The 23,955-nt window shown below is 40.5% G+C and overlaps 1 protein-coding gene across 1 annotated transcript in view; it reads right to left on the bottom strand.

The window, feature by feature from the left end:
• Positions 1–23,955, bottom strand: part of iqgap2 (IQ motif containing GTPase activating protein 2) — a 191,218-nt gene that overhangs the window by 33,988 nt on the left and 133,275 nt on the right. Inside the window, exons 16-30 of the mRNA XM_042334747.1 lie at positions 20,964–21,054; positions 20,302–20,469; positions 19,381–19,523; position 19,272; positions 17,055–17,224; positions 16,374–16,457; positions 16,088–16,159; positions 15,254–15,323; positions 14,429–14,637; positions 12,524–12,673; positions 11,076–11,239; positions 8,845–9,069; positions 7,042–7,182; positions 5,722–5,806; positions 2,044–2,276 (exon numbers count right to left, since the gene is read on the bottom strand). Of these exons, the coding sequence (XP_042190681.1) occupies positions 2,044–2,276; positions 5,722–5,806; positions 7,042–7,182; positions 8,845–9,069; positions 11,076–11,239; positions 12,524–12,673; positions 14,429–14,637; positions 15,254–15,323; positions 16,088–16,159; positions 16,374–16,457; positions 17,055–17,224; position 19,272; positions 19,381–19,523; positions 20,302–20,469; positions 20,964–21,054 (2,006 nt within the window). The remainder of the gene's footprint in view (positions 1–2,043; positions 2,277–5,721; positions 5,807–7,041; positions 7,183–8,844; positions 9,070–11,075; positions 11,240–12,523; positions 12,674–14,428; positions 14,638–15,253; positions 15,324–16,087; positions 16,160–16,373; positions 16,458–17,054; positions 17,225–19,271; positions 19,273–19,380; positions 19,524–20,301; positions 20,470–20,963; positions 21,055–23,955) is intronic.

The following is a 23,955-nucleotide window of genomic DNA, read 5'->3' as shown; positions in this document are numbered from 1 at the left end:
TATTGTTTTTAGGTTAAACCTATCTTCTAAAAAGTACTGTAAAGCCTTTTGTAGTCAGGACCCCTCGAAATTTGCTGTACAGTTTCACTGATGCATGGAGTTCTGTTTGGTTAGGATACTCTGAAGCACGGCGTTGGGTTTCGACATGTCAAGACACATGGCTGATCAAAATAAAAATTTCCCTAGAATAGTCTACATAGCACAGAGTGTTGTGTAATGCTATCACCTGCTTTCACCAAGTTTCTAACTAATTCCTTAAAAGGATTTTTCTCATCTTTAACAGGACGACTGCTAATCTAGCTGGACCTCTCTCATTGCCGACAACAGCAGGTAGGAAATGATCTGCTTTCTATTATCCTGTCCTTCCTCTCGAAATTTTGATTAACATCAACTGCCTTTTATGAGACTTTCAGTTCTACAATACATTTGGTTCCTTGCATCTTAAAATATTTGTAACTTTATCTTACTTTTGACTTCCTTGGTTTTGCCACATTTCTCGTTTTCCTCAAATGAATGTATTTTTGCACAATTGCCCTTAAAAGAAATTCTTCGGGTTTGGAAAAACACTTTTATGGCAAAAACGCACCAATAATGGCTTCCTGCATCCGAAAAAAAACCTTCTACGTGGCAATGTTATGCACGCGATGGTGACTCGTGAGTTGCTGAGGTATCATATACCTTTTAATTATGTCCTTATACACCACTCAAAACTGAAATCCCCCATGATGAACATATTAGGATTTCTTTTGGCTCCTCATACTCATAAACAATTATCTACTTGACCTGTTTTCTTGGAACTGGAAATGGGAAATAACTAATAGTATTTGTTGGCTGTAACCTTTTCAAATGTTATCCCAATTGCTTCTCTCCCTGCCTATTGTTAGCCTCACTGAACAATTATTTAGAGTACATTAGAATATACAGCACAGAAACAGACCATTCGGCCCAACTGGTCTATGCTGGTGTTTATGCTCCACATGAGCTCCTGTAGCTCAGTGGTTAGAGCGCTCGCCTTGCAAGTGAGACCTAGGTTTGATTCCCGCAGGGTGAAACCTCGGGTAAGTTTCCTTACTCCACATCCCTGATAATAATTCCTCAAGAAAAAAAAACAATAATAAATTGGTCACTTCAATCCACAACTGTTTTTGTGTAATATTGCTGTGCACAATTGGCTGCTGCGTTTTACCCACAAATATGCAGTCAATTCACTTTACAGTATATTCTGTGAAGCGCGTTGAGCCACCTAGAAGACATGAAAAGCGCTATACCAAATACAAGGATTATTATTATTATTTTATATTGATGGCCCCTGGTTTCGGTGTCCCCCACAAGTGGAAAATCTTTCATCATTTTAAAGACCTCTATCAGGTCACCTCTTGCCCTCCTCATTTCAAGAGACAAAAGTCCGAGTATGTTCAGCCTTTCCTGATAGGTATAACCTCTCAGTTCTGGGATCATCCTTGTGAATCTCCTTTGCAAACTCTCTACAACCGTCTATAATGTAGGGACCAGAACTGCACACAGTATTCTAAGTGTGGTCTAACCAAGGTTCTATAGCAGTTTACCATAACTTCCCTGCTTTTCATTTCTGATGATATCTCAAGTAATGAAGAAATGTACTGTATTATCAGCCAGTTGCGCATCACAATGTCCCACAAACAGCCATGGAGTGAGTGATCAATCTTTTATTGTGTGGCCAGGACACCAGGAGAAACTCCCTTCTCTTTTTGATTAGTGCCATGGATCTTTAACATCCGCCTGAAAGGGCAGACCGGACCTCGGTTTAACGTCTCAAAGGACAGCACCTCCGACAATGCAACACACGCCCCAGCACTGCTTTGGAGTATCAGCTTAGACTATGCAATTCCAAGTCCTGACATGGGCCCTGAACCCACAACCTCTGACTTAGAGGCACTGCGCCAGGCTGACACACATGAATATCCCGAAGCGCTGCACAATTGCACAACTACAAAATAGTAATTTTCAAAGCAGCACATTTTTGTGACCATCAACCACCAACACATTTAATGCACTGCAGCCTACCTGAATTTTTGGTACGTATGCGACAGGTAGTCATTTATGGGTGACATGTGTGCATTCTCTCCTTCGAACAACTTGTTGGACGCAGCGTGCTGCAGGACTTTGGCCACAGAGCCCAGGTTCCGCCGCTGGTCAGAATGTAGCTGCCCACCAGCCGAGACATCAATAATATCAAATCCATCAGGTGCTACAATGGCTGGGTTCATGTAGCGATAGTAAAGCAGGTTCCCTACAATCTATAGAAGGAATTAAATAACACTGAAATCATCAGGACAACATTGTTTCACTTTCATTATAAAAAGACAGAGTTTCATTCTGGGTAACCATGCTTCGAATGATAAATGTGTGATGATCGATACTACACATAGAAACTGAAGGCTTTCATCCAAATGCATTGCAGGTAGTATGGAGTGTCAGATACCAAGTGTTCAGTGATTTTAAGTTCTCGGTAACATGTAATTTGTTTTTGCCAATAGTCCCTCATCCTTCTCTTCAGAACACAGATTCTTGAAGGGGTACAGTTTGAGTGAGCCATTTATCTACCAGGTATCTCCAAATCCCTTTGTTGCATCGTGTCTCAAGACTCTTCTCTTCGACAGTGCCTTTGGACTCCCTCCCACCTCTCTGCCTTCCCTCACCCCTACACCACCCCTCCCCCATGCTCAGGCCCCAACACCTGACTGTTTAGCGCTTTGGGATGTCCTCCCGACGTGAAAGGCGCTCTATAAATGTAATGTTGTTGTTGTTGTTGTTGTACCCTGTAGAGTAACATTTAGTTTAGATTCCCATGATTTATTTTCCAATCTCATCTTTGTGTGTTCAAATTAAATGATATTTACCGCTTGTAGGCCATCTGGCTTTAATCATGTTCATGGAATGTATTCTGATGCTGAATTGTTTGTTTTGGCAGCAGTCGGTTCCATGACAAACAGCAGCAATGAAAGCGCAACAGATGTGACGTAAACAATGAAAGATTACGTGAGCTGATATCAGAGATGTAATTGTCAATTTATAACATTCTAATCTTCAAAGTGTCTATTTTTTACAAAGGAGAATGAATTCAAAACGTTCAGAACTTCCCTACATTTCTGAAACGTGGTTACACTCTCTAATTCTTGTTTGAAGAGAACTTGCAGCTAGCATTTCCAACGTGTAGCCCTTACATGTACTTTGCGGCAAACCGGTTTTGCAACGTTGCACACAGACAATTCTTCAGAGTTCCTACACCCATGAGTGTGACGTGGATGTTGTTGATATTCAGTATTTAAGCCAACACAAACATTTTGTTCTATATTTTTTTCACATTACGTACTGTGGTAATATTGTATTTAGTTTTGTTTTGGTCAGCTGTCTGTCTGACACATGCGGGAAACCCATCAGCATGCTTAAGAGTTTCCAAACCAAACTTGAATTTCCTTGCATCCCACCTACACATGGAAATCCCAGAGATAGATTGTTGGAATGAGAATGCACTCTCTCCCTTAAAGGACACATCCTGCTTACCTAATTCCAGAAAGTATTAGGCCAAGAGCCAAGGCTTGGGGACCCCAGATTGTCCATTGGGGTACTGCTGGAGTCTAACCAGCTAAGCTTACCATTGATAACACTGTCTGGCAAGCTTTCCCGCTGCTTGTCCAGCTATGACCACCCTACTCATTAGAGCCTTGGTTTGCAGTGATAACAGGAGCTGAGTCCCTGCGCCCAGTGATTAGTCTGCCCTTCTAGGTCCTGCTGATGAGCCAGTGCTGTGCTGTCATCGGCAGTGCCCCAGGATACTGGCCTGGCTCAGGAACCGGACTACTGAGACCACCACAGAGGGCTGGCTCGATTCCGACATTCTATTGCCAGGCATCTCACCTTGGAGCCAGTTCAGCACCACGGAGAACCCGCTTACCTCCCCGTCCCCCCAGGAGGAATTGTATTTAGCGTGGGATGGAATACTCTGTGCCCTGTATGAATGTAGGGTTATAATAATAATAATAATAATCCTTGCATTTGATATAGCGCTTTTCACGTCGGGAGGACATCCCAAAGCGCTTCACAGAACACACTGTAAAGTGAATTGACTGTATATTTGTGGGCGAACGTGGGTTATAGATTACCAGCAGACAATTACAACACAAAATAAATGCTAGAACTCCACAGCACAACACAACATTTGAAGGAGAAAAGCATATGGTTTGGGGAATGATGCATCATCATTAGAACTGAAACAGTGGGGAGGATTCCACATAGGATAAAGGGTGGGGAGAGGGTAGTAGTCTCAAGCTAATTTGCCCTGATTTATTCTAGATAAGGGCCTCCCCAGATCATGTTCCAGCTCTGATAAAGAAGGATCAAGGCCAAACCTATTTTTCCCTTTCAGGTGCTGATCGACTGACACTGGATTTCCAGGGTTTGTTTTTATTTCAGCTCATTCCTATGGCTGGTGGTGAGCTATAAATCCTTCAACAGATGAGGACTTAGAAAGTAACAAGAAACTGGATAAGAAACTGCACACAAAAAAAGATAACAGAGTTGATAACAGAGGAAAAATGCAAGAACAAGAACACACAAGTACCAAACACTGGAAGATTGCCCAACTATGTAATTCTACACTGTCAGCAGTGATTTAAGATACATCATACGTACAAAATTTTTTATTGTTGAGAGTAGCTGTCTGTAAAAAATCTAAGCACGGTTGAAATGAAATCTAGCATCATTGCCTTATTTTTAAAAGGACAATAAATCCTGATTTATATTGTATGAGATTAATATATTATATTGTATGAGATCAATGTAAGTTTATTTTCTTTTATATTTTATATTTTTATATATTTTATATATTTTATATTGTATGAGATCAATGTAAGTTTCATTTCTTGTAAAATGAGTTTCCTTACAAAGAGCTAACCCAATATCACTTTTGCATTGCATCTGACAGCAATGAAAAAAGGTCAACCGAACATTAAATCATGGTCCATTAAAATATTTATTGCAAACCTATCATAATGACAGTTTATGTGTAAGTTATTACAATGGGTGATTTAAAAACTGTCCAGGATCTGGCTAACAATTCAGTCAGTCCTAACTGAGGATGTATCTCATGGTGGAGATTTGTAGAAAGCCAAACAAATAATTTTAGCAACGTGTATTGGGGTGAAACATTGTGACCTGCAATGTGGTATCACCAGTATCGTTTATTATGTAGCTGATAAAATGCCATCAAAAGGTCAGTTGATAACAAATGACTGGCCACAAGTATGACCTCTTCTCTCCTCCCACACACCATTCAGTCAGCCAGTCCATGTCCCATTGGACTTTCAGCCAACAGACCGTGGATGTGAAATATCACAGGCAGAGCCAGCGCATGCATTTTGCATTATTTGGTTAAGCTAAAAAGTAGGGTCCACACACCACCCACGTGATAAGTGAACCCGCATTAGATGAAGCGTTTTATGATGGGTTTCATTGTAATATCTAAAGTTGAAGATTTGTATTGAGAAGAGTACTGTACAGTAATATCCAAATCACAGAAGTTGTATAGAGATGAAGATTTTATCTAATGTTAAACCTTATATATCGCTAAAGAAGCAAAACTTTATGTTAAGTTTTGTAAAGAGCCAAGTAATTAATGTCTAATGTTAAGGCTTGGACAGAGCCAGAAAGTAAGAGCTAATGTTAAGACTTGTGTAGAGCTACCTTTAGCAGTTCATCCTCAGTGGAATCGGGAAATTTCTCATGAAGTGAGTTCTTCAGAACTTTGGCTATGTACCTCATTCCATAACTACATACAGACAAATGGATTGAAACAAAGAGAAGGTGAAAAACTTTGGTGGAATAATGGGTTTCAAACAAAACATAGACACAGTCAAATAAAAGGTTGTTTGCATTGAACATGAACTAAACAACAAACGTACTGCTTTTAAAACAGTTTTTACATGAAAATCACTTCTCTATACCAACACATCTCATTTACCGAAGCAGTAAACTTGTTGTACAGTGATGTACTGCCCTCTGCTGGAAAGGAAACAACATAAAAATTGCTTCGAGATAACCGTCCTTGCATTTGGGATAAGCTGCCTTGGAAAGGTTAACCTGAAGGATTTCCCAAGTTAAATAATTACAGTGAATAAAATGGACTTTCACAATGTGTAGTTTGGTGCAACTAACTGGGTAAATGGCAGTTTCCCAAGTGATCTACCAGTAGTTGAGTCAAGAAAAGTTTTTCTAAACAACACTTTATGTAACTGGTTTTATGATCGTTCAGTTCCTTGAAGCTTGAGTAAACAAAGACAAACATTGGAAAAGCATTTGAACTGTGTATCTGCCACATAACCGCCAAAAAGTCATTGCAATGTAAATCGTGTTTCTGGAAAAGAACACCGCAAGTCACATTGACTCGCGAGAGTGGCTTTGAGGTCACAAGATGATGATCAGTAGTATTTGATTTACTGTTGGCACAAAAGCAACCAAATGGTCGCTCAGGTATGCACGCTCCAGTGAGAGATGTTAAACAGGAATGTGACAATGTGGACGGAATATTCCTCATTTATTCAAGTTACCATCCTTGAACTATGGAAAATGTACTAATCCAAGGGGGTGGGGGGGTGGTGCTTGGAGGGGAAATGGTAGAAAAAGTGAGTCAATGTGCCTGGCTGCTATTTCTTTTGTGATAATGTGAAAGAGACCAAATGCTTAATTTCACATTAAAATGCAATAGAAGTTTTTGCCTATTATAGGATTGGGAAACAGCAACTTTTGAATTGACACAGTTCCCATTTTCAACAGAGTAGAACCTGTTATAATGGGGTCGTCAAAAGGTCCATAATATCCCAACCAGTCTTATAACTTTGCATGACCAATGGTCGGGTTTCTACGTTGTTCCAATTATACTGTGAGGAAACTCCAGTTACAACTAAACACGCTATAGAATCATGGAAATTTACAATGGGCTTCTCTCGTATTTTGAATTATTTCAGATTAAGAGGCTAGTTGGGTTCCATGGTATTTGCTACTTACGGAATGTTATCCAACGATGTGAAAATTGAAGCAAGAACCTTATCAGTGGCTGCCCGCAGGCTGCGGACGGAGGACTCCAGCCTCGTGTTCACTTCAGCATGCGATAAGGCCTGCTCAGTTGTTACGTCGTATGGCAGTTTACTGCAGGCACAAAAGCAACTTAATATTAGCTCAAATATGCACCCACAGCATCAGAAAGTCAAGCACAACTCTGCAACAACATGGCGGAATATTCACTTTGATGAAGAAATGTTTTCATTTTTTCAAGTTACCATCCCTGTACTATGGAAAATGTACCAATCGTGAGGTGGGGGGTGGAAGAAGGGAAATGGTAGAAAAAGCAAGTGAACGAGACACATGGAACGCAGCTTCTTGAACCATATGGATTCCCATTTCCTATGTAAATTCCACATAAGCTTCTTTTCTTCTCAACAAAGGCAGCCACAGCTGGAGGTGTCTGGCATACATTTAGCTCAAGGCTACGTGCAGCTGTTGTCTTTGGTTTATTTTTGGATTGAACCAGTTCCTGTTTCAATTTCAGCTTTTACTGAAGTCATTTTTGAGACACAGCAATTCCCTTTTCTTATTGCCAACAGATGCAAAGGACAAAAGTACTCCACCTTACTTAGATTTTTGCCCTGCAAAGAAAGCTCCAGCACAATACTGAACAAAGCTCCGGAGGTAAAAGAGAGCAAGACACCTAACACCCCTAAAATAGTACCTTGAAGGGCTACTGGCTTCGAAGAATGGCTCACAATTTAACTAGCAGCATATCTGTTACTAGCTGGTAGCACTGACGAATACAATCTAACAACTATCAAGTACTTCTCTGCTTGAGGGCATATTTAATCCAAGTCACTGAATAGTAAGTAGCATTGAGCTATAAATCTAGCAACACTGAAAGAAACTGCATTTCACACCGTGTAACCGATCAATTCAAGAGGATTGAAAATTCCTCCAGGACAATATTAATTAATATTAAGCAATGACTGGCCAAGTCAGGAAACACAAAGTACCATCTTTTCCCTTCTACTTTTAGTTTTAGTACTGTATTCCTTCTTGCAGAGTGGTTAAGCAGAAAAACGATAACTAAACTGAAGAAAACAGACTGTCCCAGAATACTAACTTCTGAGGCTGAATCAATCCCTTGCAGTAAATATCTGAAAAGGAGTCCTGTAGCTCAGTGGTTAGAGCACTCGCTTTGCAAGCGAGAGACCTGAGTTCAATTCCAGGCAGGGCGAAACCTTGGCAAGTTTCCTTACTCCACACGCCTAATAATAATCCCTCCAAAATCAAAAACAATAATAAAAATTGGTCATTTTCAATCTACGACTGTTTGTGGGACATGGCTGTGCGCAATTGGCTGCCGCGTTCGCCCACAAATATACAGTCAATTTACTTTACAGAGTGTTCTGTGAAGCGCTTTGGGATGTCCTCCCGACGTGAAAAGCGCTGTATCAAATGCAAGGATTATTATTATTTATTATTATAAAGGAGTATGGAGAAAAGGCATGAGAATGGGACTAAATGCTTAGCTCTTTCAGAAAGTCAGCAAAGGTACAATGGGCCCAATAGCCTCATTCTGTGCTGCAATTTCTATGGTTATATGCTACTGGGATAAAATGAAATATTTGAATAGAAACCACTGATATATACTGACCCTTAATTTTGGTTATTTGCAATTTTAGATGATACAACAATCGATCCATGAATTTTACTCAAAAATATTTCTGGTGCAGCTGAGAAACCAAATGTGATACCGCTGGAAAAAAGCACTAACTTTCCAATGATCTGGTCACCAACCTGGCCTCCCCAGTCTGCATCTCCATCTGATTCACCCAGTTCTTGTAGACCTCAATCGGGTTTGTGTTTATTGAAAGGTTTTTATCCTCAATGATTTCCTTCACCACTGGAGCGAGCAATTGCCTGAGTGCGTTTTGTCCACGTGCACTGCGGTTAAAGGTGACCACCATTTTAATGACTGTGGGGTTTCCAGTGACAATGTCTTGCACCTGGTTCACTTTGGACCTTTAAAGTAAACACAAGACATGAGCAAAGTCAGCTGGAATTCTCCAAAACCTATTCCAAAGTTAACTTTTTTTGTAACACAATACCCTAAATTCTGCAATTGCTTTAAAAATAAAAGAAGCAGGTAATTTAGCATTAAGCAATAATGAACCAACAGGATTCAAACAGAGTACAGTTCAGAGTTGTGAGGGACAACCTTAAGACAGAAACAGGGAAGTATTTCTTCACAGAAAAAGGCAAAGAATAGTTAGGATGGGGTTACCAGGAAGGCTGTTTGAAGCCAATACACAGGACTACTTTAAGGAACAGCTTGATGCTTATAATGGGAGAGGATGGGTCAGCATTCTGTAGAGATCAAATGAATATTCTTCAACCTAACTTTTCTTTTAAGCTCTTGCAATTTTAATTCAATGTTAATAAGTATGTAAACCAGGGTAACTAACAATTTATTTTTACATTGTAATACGCATATGCCAACTAAAAACATTTAATTGAAAGCTGCAATTTTAAATACTTAGCATAAAAATTGGGACTTGAATCCCGAGTAATCTCACACTGAATGTTATTCTGCATTAAACAAAAACATTTGAGAAATGCTTATTGCCCAAACACAGCAGAGTTTGTTTTTTCAACAATATGTTTACAATATTAGTTTACACAATAGAATAACAAACATTATGCTTGACATGCTTGGCAACAGAATGTCGGAATCAAGCCAGAGCTCTGTGGTAGTCTCGGTAATCCGGTTCCTGAGCCAGTCGGACTGCAGTATTCCAAGGCACTGCTGATGACAGCACAGCCAGGCCAGCCTGGCTCATTCTCAGTACCTGGTAGGGCAGACTAGTCACTGGGCGCAGGGATTCACCCCACTCAGCTCCTGTTAACCCTGCAAGCCAAAGTCCTAACGGGTAGTGTGGTCCCAGCTGGACAACCAGCGGGTAAGATTGCCAGACAGTGATATCAATGGTAAACTATGTGGTTTTAGACAGTTAGACTTCAGCAGTACCCCAATGCACACTCTGACATCTTCAAGGCTTGGCTCTTGCCAACTTGTGCTAATACTTTCTGGAATTGGGTAAGCAGGATGCACCCCTTCATTCCAACAATCCATCTCTGGAATTTCCATGCATAAGTGGAATGCATGTAATTATCAGTTTGGTTTGGTAATGGTTTAAGCATGCGTCAGACACCCAGCTGATCACCACCCCACCACAAAAAATACAGATACTTGTACAAATAAAAATCCTTGCATTTGATCTCAAAGTGCTTTGCAAAATTTAATGTGAAATGCAGTAACCACAACATCCAATTTGCACACAACAATGTTCCACAAACAACCATGAAGTGAATGATCAATTTTATCTGTGGGAATTGTTGGCCAGGACACTTCTTTTCAATGCCACAGGATTATGGCAATATATTTAATAGAAAAAGATGTTTGATTGAATTGACTCACAGTATTATAAAGAAAGATGCCTCCAGTATTATAAAGAGATACAGATTCCAGTATCTTTTCAAGTATAGGAATTTCAAAGTTTAATATCTGTACTAAAACAATTAGAAAGTTAAGGTTTATATGAAATGAATAATATAAATAAGGTAACTGAAGAAAAGGATCCCAAACTATAGTTGCAGACTGTGAAACTGGTCAGTGAAAAGAAACTAAAATGTTGCTGCGCATTACAATAAATGTGCAGAACAGACCTTGGCAGAGTGGCACAGTAACTCAATTAATGAAGTTGGGATCACTATTCGCTAACTCATCTGCAATGTGTCATTGGGTGAATACACTGCATGGTTAATTAATGATTGGAGAATACCAGGATTTAATCCTTTGTATGTGTTTGTGGATATATCATCCAAGTAAATAGCAAGAGCATTACAAGTGTTGTGATGTCCTGTTGTGAAAGGCTCTATATGAAGTGCAAGGATTATTATTAATGCCCTTCTGGCTGAATACCAAAGTGGAAGGAACAGGAGAAAAGTGAAGGGAATTCAGCACATACGTGATTTCTTCCTCCAATGCAGTTTTGAAGAGTTTTAGCAGCAGGTATTCCTCTCGCTGGTTTGAGGCATAGTTGTACAATGTAAAAATGACAGTGTCCATAAATTTAGTTGATTTGTTTTGAGGCATCTGAAAGATCAGTTTGGCCAAATATGTAGGATTGGTCTAGGAGAGAGAAAAGAAACAAAAAGCAGGTAAAATTATTCAAAGCTCTTTGTGGTTGTGTATATACATCTTTATGCACCACTGTATCAGTTTACGGAACTAAATGCAAATTCTTTATGAGATTCATGTATGAATTCCTGGGAAATGAACAGCAATAGAACTAAGACACCTTAATCCCTCCAGCAGTTACACCTTTGCTAAATGTATTTCTAGTGTCACTGTAATTCCCTCTCTCTTGACATAGGCAGACAAGAAAAATGAAGTATTCGATCGAGATGCACCAAGATCATAAGTTTGGCTTCCTCATAGAAAATAAGACTCTTGAGTATTTGGTTTACACAATAAATGTGCTTTCTCTGAGGCACGACTTGCTTGATTAACACATCAAACTGCATACAACCTAAGGCTGCCGGGGCTGGTGGAGGGGGCGCAAGTCAGCACTGTCATACTGGGTTTTGCAACCTACTGCTGGGCATTTTAATTCTGCCGCAATATAAGCTGCCACGACACTCAGACACTATACCAATGCAAGTTGTTGCTGTTGTTATCTGTTCACCAGAACGTTATGCAGGAACATCTACCTGAACAGGCAGGCAGGACCTTGGTTTAACATCTTATCCGAAGGACACACAATAGTAGATTTTTAAAAGGTAAAAATCGGATACATTTTCATAATCATTTACATGAGAAGATGTTATTCATCTGTTCAGGACACCAATTAGAATTGAGGGTGCTGCGTGACAAGCAACATGAACTCGAGTATCCAGACAATGCTTGAGAGCATTGCTTAGAGCGCACAGGACAATAAGTCTCCTTCCCTCAGTGTCACGCCCGATATGAGAAGCTCAGTGCTCACTCTCTGAACTCAGGCAGGAAACAGCAATGGGTGAGAGGCGGAAGGTGAGATGCTGGTGTCAAAGTACTTCACTGTACCAGTTGTGCACCTTTTTGCCAAATATCTCAGTGGTATTAATCAGGAGTTGCTACAGTAATCGCTGACAGCTGATTTCCAACATCACATTTCTTTGTGATATTTCGATATTCACAACTTGAGATTAAGAGCGTTGAGATGTCCGGCCCATGTGAAAGGTGCTGTATAAATGTTAATTGTATTGTATGGAGATGGCATGAACCAACACTTGTGCGGGTTTTTTCAAGAGCAAAATCTACAGTGAAATTGGCATATGTAGAGGAATAAGACACAGGGCAACAATGTCACAAACAACAATTAGCCACTTGGAACTAGGCCACCATTTTACTTTGAAATAAACCACTTGTTGCTACCTGAAGCAGGTAAAAGAGATGCTGATACGCTTCCAGTTTTTTCCTCTTCTCTTTGCTGAGGGACTTCAGTCCCTGCTTATTGCCAGAGATTACATCCTGCCCCTGGCCCTTGTTCTTCTTATTCAATTTCTTACTGTGGGAAATAACATCCTGTGGATAGAACATTTTGAAAACTGTTTAGTAAGTGAGTCAACTTACGGCAAACCATCTCCAGAAATCATTCTGGTGTATTCTAATTAAGTCATTCTGAACATTACATATTTCTGGGCAACTCTTGCCTTCAGTTTCTTTTGCAAAAAAAACATATGCAGAGCAGTGATGTCCTTGTATGGACTGGCAGCCACATATGGGCTTCCTCCTCTCTAACCCCTCAAAATCCATAACAGACAGACTTGTTATTCCTTGTGCCACAGGAGTAACAATTAATGGTGGACTCAGTGGCTGCTTAATATACATAAATCTTTAGAGTTGGGAAGGCAGATGGACAAAGCTGTGAAAAAAGCTAGTAATAATAATAATAATCCTTGCATTTGATACAATGCTTTATCATGTCGTTGAGGTGCCTTCACAGGATATACTGTAAAGTGAATTGACTGTGTATTTTGTGGGCAAAACGTGGCAGCCAATTGCGCACAGCAGTGTACCACAACCAGTCGTAGATGAGAGACAACATTATTTTTTAAAAGGGATCATTACTCCTAGAAAGTAATCTGCTAATTGACTACCAACCAGGATCCTACTTAGTGCTAGGCATGTGAAGTAAGGAAACTTGCCTACGGTTTCGCCCCGCCTGGGAATTGAGCCCAGGTCCTCTCAGTTGCAAGGCGAGTGCTCTCGGGTCATGGGATCCTTGGTTTTATAAACAGGGTCATAGAATATAAACCCAAAGAGGTTATGTTTAAGCGATATAAATCGTTTGTTAGACTGCAGATAATGTGCTCATTTTTATCAACCCACTTTAGGAAGAATGTCAGGCCCACAGAGAGGGTGCAGAGGAAATTGTCCATAATGAATCAATGAGCAGAGATGGGGGACTGGGCCTATTTTTACTGGAACAGAGAAGGTTGATGGAAGATCTGATAAGGATCTTTAAAATTATGAGTGTTCTTGATAGGAGATTTTCAGTCAGTGACTCGAGCATATGATTTTAAAATAGACATCAAAGGAGCGAAAAGAAAGATTAGGGGGAATTTTTTTAAAACACAGGGATTTGTCAGGATATGCTCCTGTCAGGAGCAGTAATCAAAACATAGTAGTTTTCAGGAGAGAACTAGATAAAGAGTAATTTCAGAGGTATGGGGAAAATAAATAAAAAATAAATGTAATAATCCTCATGTTTGATATAGCGCCTTTCAGGAAGATGTCTCAAAGCGTTTAATGTAAAATGTAGAGACTCTGTAAATGCGCTGAATGGCCTTGTTATATGCTATGAATTTCTACGGTTTAATTTGGCTGTAGGTCAAAAAGCACTGCTGGCGAAAGAACCGTGTGAGCTGCTTTTCTATTGGGAAGCCCCTATTCCTCAAGGAAGACCTTGGCTCTAACCCAATTCATCTCAGACTGATGTCTCATAAATTGGCAGGACATTGTGATTTCCCAGTAGAACATGTTTTTATAACGTGGATGTCACTAAAACACAACCCCCTTCACGGAGGGTAGCGTCACGGAGCACTTAACAGTGGAGTGGCTTGTCACCGAGCCAGAAAGTGGGTTGGGAGGGGGTGGAAATTACAGTTTCCCTCTGGCATCCCACCATTTAAGAGCTCCTTGAGTTGCAACATCCCTGGGAATTGGATTCAAGCATGACACTGGTTGGGATTCGGGCGCTGGTCAACAGAGAAGCTTTTATTTAGGAAAGCTACAAACCAAGCAGGAGGAGGAAGTGTAGGAAGAGAGCAGACATACCTCCAATGTGATCCTGTTTTTCACGAGAAGCCCGATCTTAATGTCCATCAGGTTCAGATCCTTCTCTAGCTGCTGATTGGATCGGATTTTGGTAACAACTTCCTCTCTTAACCGCGTGACCTCAAGCTCTTCCTGAAAGTCCAGGTCACTGTGATCTAGCAGCTGAACAAATTTCCGCACCACATTCAGCGGGGGACTGTCAGAGCTGACTGCAGAGAGGAAACAGGCACAGGGCAAATCAGTCACAACATAGTCTAGAAATCTGGAAGCTGAAGGAGCGATTCTGTGATGTATAATTGTTGGTGTTTCCTGCCCCATCATCACCCCCCTTCCAACCCTAAAACACTGCCTGTATTTTCTCCCACCCACTACATGAGCCACACTGAGGGGTAGTTCCACAAATGCCAGGAACGCTCCAGTACCTTGAAAATCATTCACCATTTGTGATCCCAGATACCAAGCATATCCCATTCAGTTTCCTGCTACAAAAACACATTTACTCGTCGTATTTTGTAAAATAAACTGTCTCCTAACTCAGAACGCCGCTTCCACACTTACCGGATGCATTGATCCATGTGAAATTAAGTTCTGACCCATTAATGCATGTACACTTACTGTCTGCATTGAAGTACCCATGTGTAGTGCTCTGTTTGAAACAAGCGCGGGAAATCAAGTCTTGACCTGTCGCCGCATAAGCACTTACCAGCATTGAAGTACACAATGTAGGTACCTGGGAAACTGAATGGGACTCGGGTGCATGCACAACTCAGGCAATTAAACGATTTATTAAAATAAGATTTAAGCAAACTCTGTTTAACGACTTACTCAACGTGCGGTAATCCTCTCTGGCTTTATTTGCTCTGAGGTAAGCCTGAATTTTAATGATGTCCTTTGTCTGCAAGGAGAGAAAAATGTTTGTTTATAACAAATATGAAAGTAATTCCATATTACAATTGCACCAGTTTTCTTTTCATGAGAAGTATAATTTTAAGGGTTAATTGTCAAAACAAAATGCTCAAAAAAAGTAATTTTTCAAGTTAAAGAGAGTTTCCTCTCTGCAGTCAGCTCTGACAGTCCCCTGCTGAATGTGGTGCGTAAACACTAAGAGCTGCAGGTGAGGCAGCATTACATGTAAACTGAGAAAGAGCAGTGCTTCAAAGAGAAACAGCCAATCTGAAATGAACAGTAGAAAGGGGTGGAAAGTGACATGGAGATCCTGAAAGTCTGCTTCAGATACATCAATCGGGGTACTTATAGTATCTGATATTTGCAAATCCTTTTACAAGCTGAAAATTAGACCCCGCTATGTATATTTCTGTTGTATTTTCAAAATCCAGATAAAAAAATGCATTTTCCAGTCTACGCTTCAGTTGTTGTACGTTGACCCATACCATATTTTCCTATTCTAACTATTTTCTTTCTCGTGGGGGGGGGGAGGGGGAGGGATTACCAGGAGACCTTAGCACCACTGAAGAGAATGGGCACAGCAGGTTTGCATAGACATTTCCAGGCATTCAGTTGTGCAGTGAAAATCTAAGCTACAGACTAAAGATCGCACCAATATTATAAAAAATTTGAGGGTACTGTCTCTCTTTCTCAGACTAATGCTTAAAATGCCAACTGTACGTTAAAACTCCTGTGCGACAGGAAGCAACTTACATGGTCTCTGTAGTACTGAAGCTGTGAGCGAAAAGCTTTCCTTATTTTCCACATCTTCACAAAAGATTGGATCTAAGAAACATAGACAGATTTTATAAACCACTTTGAATTATTCTGATATGTAATGAGTAAAACAGTTCCTTAACTTTTGCCTTGGAATCAGTGACAATGTGGCTGTCTGCACATTCATTATATCAATCCAATGTAGCATTTTAAATTCCAGAAAGAGAACAAGCATACGTGCTTACAAGAAGTTGAAGAAAATACAAAATCCTGAATGAGTCACCTTGACAATAGCTGCTGTATTTTTTCGCAGGAACTCTTGTCTCTCCTTGTAAGATTTTCTTTGTTTGTATCCTTTCCAAGAAGACTGAACGAAAGAAAGCACACAAATGATCGCTTGTATCCATTCTTTATTCCCCTCGCAGTTACAAACTTTCACTTAGAGTAACCATTTTACTAACATTTTTCTATCTCTCTGATCTGCTCCAATTTCACTCCTCTAATCATCCCCTCCACTCAGCTAACACAGGCCTGCTGCGTGCTCCCTGCCCCTTCTGTGCCCCCACTGGTGGCCAAGCCTTCAGTAACTTTGCTCCAAACCTCTGGACCTATCTGTTTCCATCCCTTCATCTTGCCCTCTTTCTATCTTTAAATCCCACCTTAGAAACCTTTCTCTTAGACTGCACCTGCAATCAACACCCCCTCCCCATATCCCTTGCTTAGCTTCCAAGCCAGCCACTGTGAAGCTCTCCAAGATGTTATCACCTTAGAATTTAGTTATTGTTTAAAACATGGCACATTTCATGAGTAATTTGATTGGACCTTTGTAAACCCCAAACGTCCAGCACATGAGAGCATTTAGAGATTCCTGACCTAAGAGCAGCACTAATCTGAGTCAAACACCTTCTTTCTCCTATTCCCATCTCAGTACTTTATTGTCTTAAATGGAAGTCTGAAGCCACACCTGCAGCCTGATGACAGACGGTTTCTGTTCATTGAGATAGCTCAAGCGCTCTCTGTAAGCCTTCCTTACAAGGTAGCCTCTTGCACAGGCCTGCAGGCGAATAATTTGATCTTCATTTGCTAACCAGAGCTTCTTGCGATGATATTCTGTTGTTATCCTGCAACAATATCCTGGCAAACGAAAGAAACAAGCAAATGTCACACAGTTAATAAACTATACCAAGGTTTAATCCAATTAATTTATACTAGCATAGACAACAACAACAAGATTACATTTGTATAGCGCCTTTCACGGCGAGAGGACGTCCAAAGGCGCTGAAAGACAATCACTAGGTAGCAGCATATCTCATAAGGGTAAGCAGATTCTTTCTGTTTCAGTCAAGATTGCATCTATTCTTCTTGTTATTAAACCAAGGCAAGTTTATTGTAGACTGGAAAGATATTCCTGACCAAAGAGCAGCAGCAATCTGAATCCAACTTCTTCTTGGTTTCTTTTGAACTTCTAAGTTTTTGCTTAAAATGTAATATCCTAGGGAGGGGTGAAATCTGTGCTCTCTCCAGCCACAAATTATCTTTCAACTTATTGGCGCGTAGACCTTTGACCTGGGCCGTCTAATTGGTAAATAGGGTCGTCAGAGATTAATCCAATCAATCTTCCAATTTCAACTTTCCACTGGATATACAAAACCAGCCTATAGACCAGGTTTTTTGCCAATGAAGAACAAAACAATCTTTCTAATAGAGGTTCTCTGTCATTCTGTCCTTTTTACACATTAGCAGTAGATTTTCCCAGACCTGTTCTTTCTATCAAGTCCTAGCACGTTTTGTTACTAGGGGATCATGATGTCTGGTGGGGTAGTGTTACAGCATAAAAATATGGGCTTGTGCCTCTGGTTGCCAGCACGGTGCTGAATCTGTCTTCATCAGAACAGCACAAACACAACTCAAAGTGCAAAATACTACAGATGCTGGAAATCTGAAACAAAAACAGAAGTTGCTGGGAACACTCAGCCAGTCAGGCAGCAACTATGGAGACAGGAAAGTGTGTCAATGTTTCGGGTCTGTCAGTTCTGAAGAAGGGTCGCGGACCCGAAACGTTGTCTCACTTTCCTTTCTCCAAAGATGCTGTCTGACCCGCTGAGTGTTCCCAGCAACTTTTATTTTTGTCACAAACATGACTCATGTTGATAAGGTATCAATTAAATAATCCACCAGTTTGAGAGAAGAATACAATGAGAAGGTGTGACGGGATAACTATATGAGCTCATACAGTATAAAGATCTTGAACCTTCACTCCACAGACTTCAGGATATCTGGAGGAAATGGATTAGTCACAAATACACAGGACACACTGACGTCCAGTGGTTTCAAAAGTACCAATGTTTCCAAAAACATTAGAGAAATAACTGGATGTTTAGCGTAAGATGTAAGCATTGTATGTAATAGCGAAGGCAATTAGAGAGTCTATCAAAATACAACCAAACAGTAGTCCCTGGGAATTTCCGTAACGTAGTGAGTAAAGAATGAAAACATGTATATTAACAGATTGACAGATTGCTGCTTATTGAGAAATAATTTACATGATGTCAAGAGATTGAAAGTTTTACAGTGCAACTTTAATACCATTTATCAAAAACAACTATTTGAGAATGCAATAAACTTGAAGACAGTTAGGCTGGGTTTTGGATGTAGACTAAATATTCTTGGCCAATAATTACATGATGGAATTTAAAAGTCAAATTGCTCTGGAATTCTGGAATCCATCCAAGAGTCTTTCCTATTTGCCCCTTCCCTCACCTCTTTCAAAGTCCATCTCATGACCTTCCACTTCAACTGCGTCTTCGGTCATCTTTTCCTCCCCCCCTCCCCACCCCTCCGGCTCCCACCCTCAGCTTGGGTGTTAAGCCATGTAGTGAGTAGTGGAAACCTGGAACTCTCCCTCCCAAAAGGCTGTGGATATGGATACATTAAAATTTTCAAGACTGAGGTGGATACATTTTTGTTGGATCAGGGTATCAAGAGATATGGGGCAAAGGCGTGAATTTGGAGTTGAGGTACAAATCAGCCATGATCTAATAAAATCGAGGAACAGGCTTGAGGCTGAATGGCCTACTTCTGTTCCTATGTTCCAACAAAGCCACGACTGCCAGTTATCTTGTCCTTGTTGCTCATCCCCCAACCAGAGGAAATCACCTTTCACTATTTACCTTCTTCAAACCCTTCCACAATTTTGAACCACTTTGTTGGATTGAATATTAATTGATTAATTATTGCTTCTGAACTTGCCGAGCATTATACAAAACTAGCTTATTGAATGATGGCAGTACCTGTATTTCATCTCTTGTAAGATGAGAGTTATTCTGCACAAATTCTTCCGGTTTTTCCCATGTGCCCTCAGAGGTTTCCAAATTGTAGTAAAAATCATAATTGCCTTTTATCTTGTGCGTAACCCACACACTTCCATTGGGTCCTACAAAGATTAACGGAAAATAAAAAGGTGTATTATTTTTAAATACTAAAGATTCCTGTTTTAATAGATGTGGACGGGCTAAGAATAATTATCCTCTTTAGAGATCTGACCTCAAATGTAACAGAAAAGCTAATGCTAATGCACATCTGGTCTTGAAACTTCAGTGGAGTCCTGTAGCTCAGTGGTTAGAGCACTCGCTTTGCAAGTGAGAGACCTGAGTTCAATTCCAGGCAGGGCGAAACCTTGGGCAAGTTTCCTTACTCCACACGCCTAATAATAATCCCTCCAAAAAAACAAAACAATAATAAATTGGTCATTTTCAATCTACAACTGTTTGTGGGACATTGCTGCGCACAATTGGCTGCTGCGTTCGCCCACAAATATACAGTCAATTCACTTTACAGTATATTGTGTGAAGCGCTTTGGGATGTCTAGAAGATGTGAAAAGTGCTATATCAAATGCAAGGATTATTATTATTATTAATGCTGGTATTGTTCATTATAACTCCACTCTGAGCCACTCTGAGAGACTGTGCAGATTCAATAAGCCAAATGGGTTTCTTCTGCGCTGTAAATTTCTACGAATCTTTGACCTTGGTAAACGCTTCCTGGTTTACTACTACCCAATTAAACTGTTCAAATCTTAGATTGGATCCCTTGAGCTTGAAACACAAATACAAAATGTATGAAAACTAAAATATAAATATATAGCTGGCACCCTTTTTCTAAAGCAGAACAACATTTTAAAATGTTTTTACACCCTCAGAGTGCTGTATACCATCTCCGGCTTTCTGTTTCTTTGTTTCAAAGAGTTCCTTCTGATAGTTCTCAGCACAATCTGGTAGAACCCCTTTCACACTGCTGTTTGGAGCCTGTAACGAGGTCAGGGTCAGCTGCGGTTCTTCCTTCTCAATCGTCAGGTTAATCTCCTTTATCGCAACAGCCACTTAAAATAAAAGCAAAAATATTAGTAGTAAATGTATTTTGTGTATTTTTTTAAAAAATCTTTCATGCCTTTTTCTTTTAGATTAATTTATCAGTTCTTCTCCTGAACCCGTAAAGGATCACTGGTGTTGCATGCACTATGCTTCAGTGTTTGTTTTTCATTCTGGTAATTCTTGCAAGTCCATCCGTTCCACCTTCGTGAAAACTGGCAGGCAATGTATTCTAAGAGCTCTGGCAAAGCTCCTCTAAAGTCACCGCTTAGGTGATAGGAATGTTATTTACAACCAGGATTTGAGAGGAGGGGGGGGAGGAGGGGAGAGAGAGAACAGGCATCTCTGGGCTCTATTCAGCTCTGATAAATGATGGCATCAATTCACCCTGAGAAGAAATACCAGCTACATAAACACAAAATCAACCATTCCAGGAATCATTACCATTGTCTTCTACTTGTGCAATGGAATGAAATTAATTACTTGCAATTAATTGTTTACTTACAGTGACCAGTTTCTTCCGAGTCCTTATTGGCAGAGTGAATTGCATCCTGTATCTCATTCAGCCACAGCATCGCCAATTCATCCTGAGTTACCTGACATTTCAAAATATAGAGTAAGATTAGCAGGTTAAATCCCAGAGCCAAACACATGAAAGCTGAAACTAGCTAAGCAACCAACGTTAAAAAAAGAAATTTTGAAACAGCCATCGGTACAAATAATAATAATCCTTGCTTTTATATAGTGCCTTATCACGTCTTCGAGACGTCTCAAAGGACTTCACAGAATATACTGTAAAGTGAATTGACTGTATATTTTGTGGGTGAAACGCGGCAGCCAATTGCGCACAGCAGTGTCCCACAAACGATTGTAGAATGAGCGACCAAAGAATTATTATTTTTTATTGATTTTTTGAAGGGATTAATTACTCCCGGAAAAGCAATCCGCCTATTGCCTAACAATCGGGTTTCTTCTTACTGCAAGCTGAACAGAGGCATATGGAGTATGGAAACTGGCCCAACATTTCGCCCTACCCAGGAATCAAACCCAGGTCCCCTCGTTTGCGAGGTGAGTGCTCTGACCACAAAGCTACAGGGCTCCACAAATGATTTCTGAAGTTATTCCAAAAGATCATCCATGCCTTTCTGCTGAAACTCTAATTCTTGTCATTGAGACAAACAAGCATGATATGTCAATTCCGCTTCTCAAAAATATCTGTTCCTACAATAGACTCCTATGCAATTTTTAATGTTGTCCCTTTTTAGAATTTGCCCCGCAGCAGCCTTACTTGGGCTACATGATTTTCACTTGTTCACCCACCACATAGGTATAGTGGCTATAACCTTGGCCAAAGCAGCAGAAGAGTTGAACGGAACTGCATAATCTTGAGCAATTTACTAAGATTTACTAACAATATGCATCTCCATAACATTTGTATTGTTGAAAAATCTCAAACTTTGTTTTTCTTTTCGTCAGCCAAGTGTGTGACATATGTGGAAAACCACCACAAACCTTAAGAGTATCCAGACCAAACTGAGAATTCCATGCATCCCACATAGTCATGAAATGAGTAATTAATGTGGAGTTTTTCAGTACTCAAGGACACGCTCCCCTTTTCAAACAGCAATATGGGATCTTTAACATCCACCTGGAGAACTGACAGAAGAGCCTTTGGTTCAATGTCTCATCTAAAGGGCAGTATCTCTGACAATGTAACAAGTTGCACTACCAACACATTGATTAGGGACTGATGCACAGACAATTTTGAATGTTGTTCTTAATAGTTCTGTTTCCATCTCCAGTGATGTAATGGGGAAACATACAGCAACATTGGCTTACAGGCTCAAAGCCTGGTCTGTGGTGTGTTATTTGGGGCACTATGAGGGGACTGTGAGAGACTAACAACAGGCAAGCAACATGCTGAGGGGGATTCACAGGATCGGTGGTCAAGAGACATGCCAATGGGATTTTTCTCGTAGGCAAACTGAGTCAAATTGTTGGTATGTGGAGAGTTAAACAAAATTAACATTAGGATTCACTTATAGCCACAACTGTACACAGATTCCATTCAGTTGCTATTGCGTTGCCATTGAGATTCACAACACAAGATTCACAATCTGTATTCACAAATATATATCCTGCTGCATCAGACTGATTCATGGAAACTCCACTGACTCAAACCTCCTCCCAGGTGTATAGGAATGAAGATATTGCATGTCAGGCTGATAAGCATCTTGCATATCCATGTTGCAATTCCCACAACTTAAACTTTAATGTTACCAAATAATAAAGATCAAATTCCAGAAAATCCAACTGGCCACGACACTTGGCTAAAGTCCTGTATTTAAATCCATGAGAGTTTGCAGCATCATCTGGTGTTTTAGATCACAAAATAGGTTCAGATACTAAAGACTCTATGGCCCAGAATATTATTACCTGGACATATGTAGTGTCAAACCTTGGAGCATCTAGCATCTCACAACATGAACAGCTGCCACCATCTCAGCAAAGAGAGAAGCACATTACTTTCCAAACAAAGTCACCCCATTGCATCAACCTGAGCAATTTAGACCCAGAAAGTCCCAGCTTCAAACAGTGCAGAGATGACCAACGCCAGCTAGACAGGTGGTAGGGTGTTAGAATGGATCTCAATATTCCAGGGTTCCTGAATTCTACCCACTAAATGTTGCCATGAAGCTAATCCAGACAGTAATGGCCAGTCAGCTGGGTCTCGAATATGATGACTGGCCCCTGAAGCGAGATTCTAGAGGGTTATCATCACCTGTGAAACCACGCTCTAGTCAAGTCAGTTTCTGGAGGAAAAGAGGGTGTAGCAGTGCACAGGACGGAGACAGTATTAAAATAAAATCTTTCTTGTAGACGGCTTCCATGAATAATCAAGATGCCACCTTATATTTTCGGGCTGCCCTCTGGTATCTGAAAGCCTCCTTGGAGTGCTAAATACAGCCAGATTATAGATTTGAAATATTTGTTTTGAGGTCAAGAGAAGGGGAGAAAAATAACCAAGCCAGAGGGCTTCTGAGGCACGTCCCTACCCCGCCCCCTCCCCCAGACTCTGGGGACCCGCCCCCTCCCTGCCCCTTCCCCAGCGCCTGGGGACCTGCCCCCTCTCCTCCCCTCCCCCAGCGCCTGAGGATACACCCCCTCCCCGCCGCTCCCCCAGCGTCCCCGGTTTCATCACTATAGCAACTTTATAATAATTAAGATTTATTACAAAATCTAACATTCCTCTGAGAGTTCAGAATGGTCGTGGTTAATAATTTCCAGCAGTTATATAAATTACAATGTTATGTGATTCGCAAAAGTGGTATAACAATTTTGTATATCCAGTAAGCACTTCTCTTACTTCCTTTAGAGTATTGTGCTCTGTGATTGAACAGCATCAGTATTTAGCTCTCAATAAAGTGAAAGAATGGAGTAACTTTGTTTATTCATGGTGTCATGATTATTGCATAGTTATAATCCTAATCATTTGC

This window comes from Callorhinchus milii, unplaced genomic scaffold (genome assembly GCF_018977255.1).
Source record: "Callorhinchus milii isolate IMCB2004 unplaced genomic scaffold, IMCB_Cmil_1.0 Scaffold1, whole genome shotgun sequence".
In the NCBI taxonomy this organism is placed as follows: domain Eukaryota; kingdom Metazoa; phylum Chordata; class Chondrichthyes; order Chimaeriformes; family Callorhinchidae; genus Callorhinchus; species Callorhinchus milii.
The sequence above is the reverse complement of the archived record's forward strand: the minus strand, read 5'-3'. Positions and strand labels throughout refer to the sequence as shown.